The sequence below is a fragment of the Vigna radiata genome, unplaced genomic scaffold (genome assembly GCF_000741045.1).
Source record: "Vigna radiata var. radiata cultivar VC1973A unplaced genomic scaffold, Vradiata_ver6 scaffold_178, whole genome shotgun sequence".
In the NCBI taxonomy this organism is placed as follows: Eukaryota; Viridiplantae; Streptophyta; class Magnoliopsida; order Fabales; family Fabaceae; genus Vigna; species Vigna radiata.
In genome coordinates, this window is record NW_014542554.1 from 747,218 (window position 1) to 751,614 (window position 4,397).

The 4,397-nt window shown below is 30.4% G+C and overlaps 1 protein-coding gene across 1 annotated transcript; it reads left to right on the plus strand.

The window, feature by feature from the left end:
- Nucleotides 1-716: 716 nt before the first annotated feature.
- On the plus strand, nt 717-3,281 carry LOC106780380 (isoflavone 4'-O-methyltransferase). Its single transcript, XM_014668663.2, has 2 exons — nt 717-1,515; nt 2,870-3,281. Exons 1-2 carry the CDS (start codon nt 724-726, stop codon nt 3,170-3,172), a joined length of 1,095 nt encoding a protein of 364 aa, XP_014524149.1. The 5' UTR covers nt 717-723; the 3' UTR covers nt 3,173-3,281.
- Nucleotides 3,282-4,397: the final 1,116 nt, after the last annotated feature.

The window sequence follows — 4,397 nt, forward strand, 5'->3', positions numbered from 1 at the left end:
TCATACATTAGACGACAAATCTTATCTTAAATATAAATATTTATTCAAATATTGGACGTCTAAGACCTTACTAGGTAGGTGACGTACCGTAACGTCTATATTCAAAATCGACGTTAACTTTACGTCAATTGTCTATCCATTCGACGTCAAATTGTTGGAGTTACGTCTCCTTGTAATATTCGACGCAAATTTATGTCACCCGCTATGACGTCTGATTGAAATGAATCGTTAGAAGCCAAAAATAACCGACTAATATGTTGTTTTTGTAATAGTGATCTCTTATTAAACTGCATTTGTTTATGTATATATCTTATAATATTTTATTTTACTATTTAATCATCTTTCTTCTCGTGTCTTTCGAAATATATAGAAAACTATGAGTGTAAAAATTCAAGCCTTGACTCATGGTAAAAGAAGTCAAAATCAGTCACCAAGCGAAGCAGTCATTATCATATATTCATACCTAACCCAAATCCACCAACCTCAACCCTTGTAAACTAATGAAACTTTGTAAGTTACGAACGCTCTATATGGCCGACCATAACCACAAGATTCCCACCACTGCCACATATTAATTCCACATCACAAAGGACAGGACCATTAGAAAATCATAGCATTTGTTTTGTATCTCGATTTAAACATATATAAGATGAACTACTACTACGTATACATCGAAAAGCATAAACCGAACAAGTAGCAAAGTACGTTCAAAACAAAAAAAAAATGGGTTTCTGTAGCAATGGCAGAGAAGAGAGTGAAATATATCACGCTCAAATCCACCTGTACAAACACGTGTACAACTTCGTGAGCTCTATGGCTCTCAAGTCCGCCATGGAACTAGGCATAGCGGACGCAATCCACAGCCACGGAGAACCCATGACCATTTCTGAGTTAGCCTCTGCACTGAAGCTGCACCCTTCAAAACTCTCAGTCCTCCACCGATTCATGCGCCTTCTAACACATAATGGGTTCTTCGCCAAAACAACAGTGGCGTCATATAAAGGAGCAGTAGGAGAAGAAACAGTGTATGATCTTACCCCTCCTTCCAAGCTTCTGATCCGAAGCGAGTCAACGTGTTTGGCTCCTATTGTTAAGGGCGCGCTTCATTCGAGTTCCATCGATATGTGGCACTCCTCCAACAAGTGGTTCACAGAGGATAAGGAACTCTCACTGTATGAGAGTGCCAACGGTGAGAGTTTCTGGGAGTTTTTGAACAAAACCACCGAATCTGATACGCTTAACATGTTCCATGAAGCAATGGCAGCAGATTCTAGAATGTTCAAGATGGCTCTGGAAGAGTGCAAGCATGTGTTTGAGGGATTGGGTTCCCTTGTCGATGTGGGAGGTGGAACTGGTGCTGTCACGAGTCTCATCAATGATCTCTTCCCTCACATGAAGTGCACGGTGTTTGATCAACCCCAGGTTGTGTCCAACTTGACTGGATCTGAAAATTTGAACTTTGTTGGTGGGGATATGTTCAAATCCATCCCTTCAGCTGATGCAGTTTTACTCAAGGTATAATAACTTTTCCCATTCTAAATTAGATTCCTATTCCTTTACACAAAGTTTTTATCATTTGAAAATTTAATCTGAATTTAGGTCAACTTAGGATGGAAACGATGTTACTAATATCTTGCATTTAGCAGCAGTTATTAAAATACAGTTACTGCTTTTAAACTCCAGTAATATAAAGTTAAAAACCAACATTAAATTCATAAGAATCCTTGCAAACATTTATTACTTTAGTTATTTTTCAGATAATTTTTAAATATATACATAATTTTAATAGGGATAAATATTAGAAATTATACTAAAATGTTAAAATAATCTTGAAATAATAATAGTAATATTAATTATATTTCTTTTAAGCTATATATGCAACATGAAAACACGAAAATTAAATTATATATGTTTTTGTAGCATAAAGTAAATATAAACAAATAAATAAAATTTAAATCGACAAAAAATTGTTATATTACATATTTTTTTAAGATAACTAATAAAATTAATAATTAACAATAATATTTCATATATATTGATATGAAGATATTTTATTAGTCAATTTAAAAATTTATATGTTGGTACAAAATATTATATAATTAAATGTTTTAATATAGTTATGATTTATAGAAGTAAATATTTTTAAAAATAAAATATTTATATAAAAAATATATGAATACATTTTTTAAAATAAATTATATTTTCAAATTATATTAATTTATATTCATTTAAAGATATAATCGGGTTAAAATAGTAAAAAAAGATGAAAAAATATATCAATTGCGGTATGAAAATAATTTATTATCATTATTTAAGTGATTTTATTTTGTAGTTTTCATAAGTTGTTATTTAAATAATTCGTTACTATACTAATTATTTGATATATATAATTGATTAATGATTATTTTTCAAGTATATAATTTAGTAAATAATACAATATTATTACATGTTAACAATTTTTTTAACCATTTCATCTATACTATTATATATATATATATATATATATATATATATATATATATATAACGAGGATTCCTTTTTTTGTTGTCAACATTTAATTCTATAGTGTTATTCTTCAATATATTTTTTCTTTTAATTTAAACTCTTTCTATATTTCATTATTTGTTTTTTAAATTTAACCATTTTAAGTTAATAAATAAAAACTTTCTATAATAAAATTGCAAAATTTATTTACATTAATTTTTATAATTATAATTTTATTATGTTTTATTATTATAAAGAGTATCAATATAAATGCGTTAAACACATGTGTTTTCTTTGTTATTTTGTTATTTTTGACAAAGGCGATGAAATTGCTAGCATGACTGTATAATTTGAATTGTTAGATAAACTTTCAATTGTTTCGCAGTGGGTTCTGCATGATTGGAACGACGAGCTCGCAGTGAAGATATTGAAGAACTGCAAAGACGCTATTTCAAGGAAAGGGAAAGAAGGAAAAGTGATAATCGTAGACATAGCAATTGATGAAGCAAGTGATGATAGTAAATTGACAGAGTTGAAGCTGAACTATGACTTGGTGATGCTCACTATGTTGAATGGAAAAGAAAGAGATAGAAAAGAATGGGAGAAACTTATTTACGATGCAGGCTTCAGCAGCTACGACATCACCCCTATATGTGGCTTCAAATCTCTCTTCCAACTTTATCCTTAATAAAGTATTTCAAGCTGTTGGAATCAATGGATCATATGATTCCAAAATGTTGCACCATATATATGCACTATTTTGTTTTTAAGTTTAAAGTTTAAATATAAAAATCAAGAAATGCAATGAATAATAAGCTCTATTTTGAATGTTATAGAAATTATGTGATTTCTTAATATTTAAGTTTTCTTTAATATTAACTAAACTCTCTCAAATTTATTTTCTCTCTCTACAATTAATAATTAGAAATATAGTAATATTTTAATGTAATATTTGTAATGATCCAATTATACGTATAATGCTACTAATTTTCTCGTTTTATTGATAATATTATATATATAATAAATAAAATTTTAAAATAAAAGAAAGTTCAAATATTACATCAAAAAAGGACTTGAGCCTTAAGCTATATATAGATATACATATGATACTAAACAATCACTTCACAACAATCACTTCCACAAAAAGTGAGAATGTGTAAAGAGAAGAAAAAGGATTTTAGAGAGAAGTAGGGGAAAAATGAAAGTTCAGATCTTTGAGAAAGAAGGATACATGGTGGAAGTGGCCTTTCTATCCCTATGTCTAGGTAATATTGCTCTCGAGAGAATTTCCTAGATCATGATTTATAGATATCTCATGGTACCAATCCTACGGAGAAAAGAGGAGAATTGTCATCTTCCCCAAATCCACCAACCCTAAGAGTGCGATATCTCCTCATAATACTTACTAATCATAAGATTTATGTCATACATAAAAGAAGAATATCTCTAACAATTAATGAAAGAAGCAGGAATCAATTCAAATACAAGAGAGTTTAGAGCTTACATATTTCCCCAACAACAAATAAGATTAGTTCTCCATCGTCATGGAAGAACTAGGTGTACAATGGAATGGAAGATATAGAAACCCTAGAAAGAGAGGAGAGCTCCCGCATCCCTAAATCTGCCCCCAAAGAGGTGAAAAGTGTGGTTCTATGCTTAAGTCTTCAAAAGATACATTCCCTAAGGTGTCCAAGTCTTTAAATAGGACATAAAATAACAAAAAACGGGTCCAGGCCCAAAACAGGTCATAAAAGTCGCATAAACTGGCCCAAAACTCGCTCTGGTTGACTTTTTTCAGTATTCTGGTTGACTGTTGACTTTTCTACATTTTGGTTGACTTTTCTGCACTGCAACTCCTTGATACTTCAACCCTTCTTTCATATCATTCCAAAAACCTACAAAATCAAGGGAAT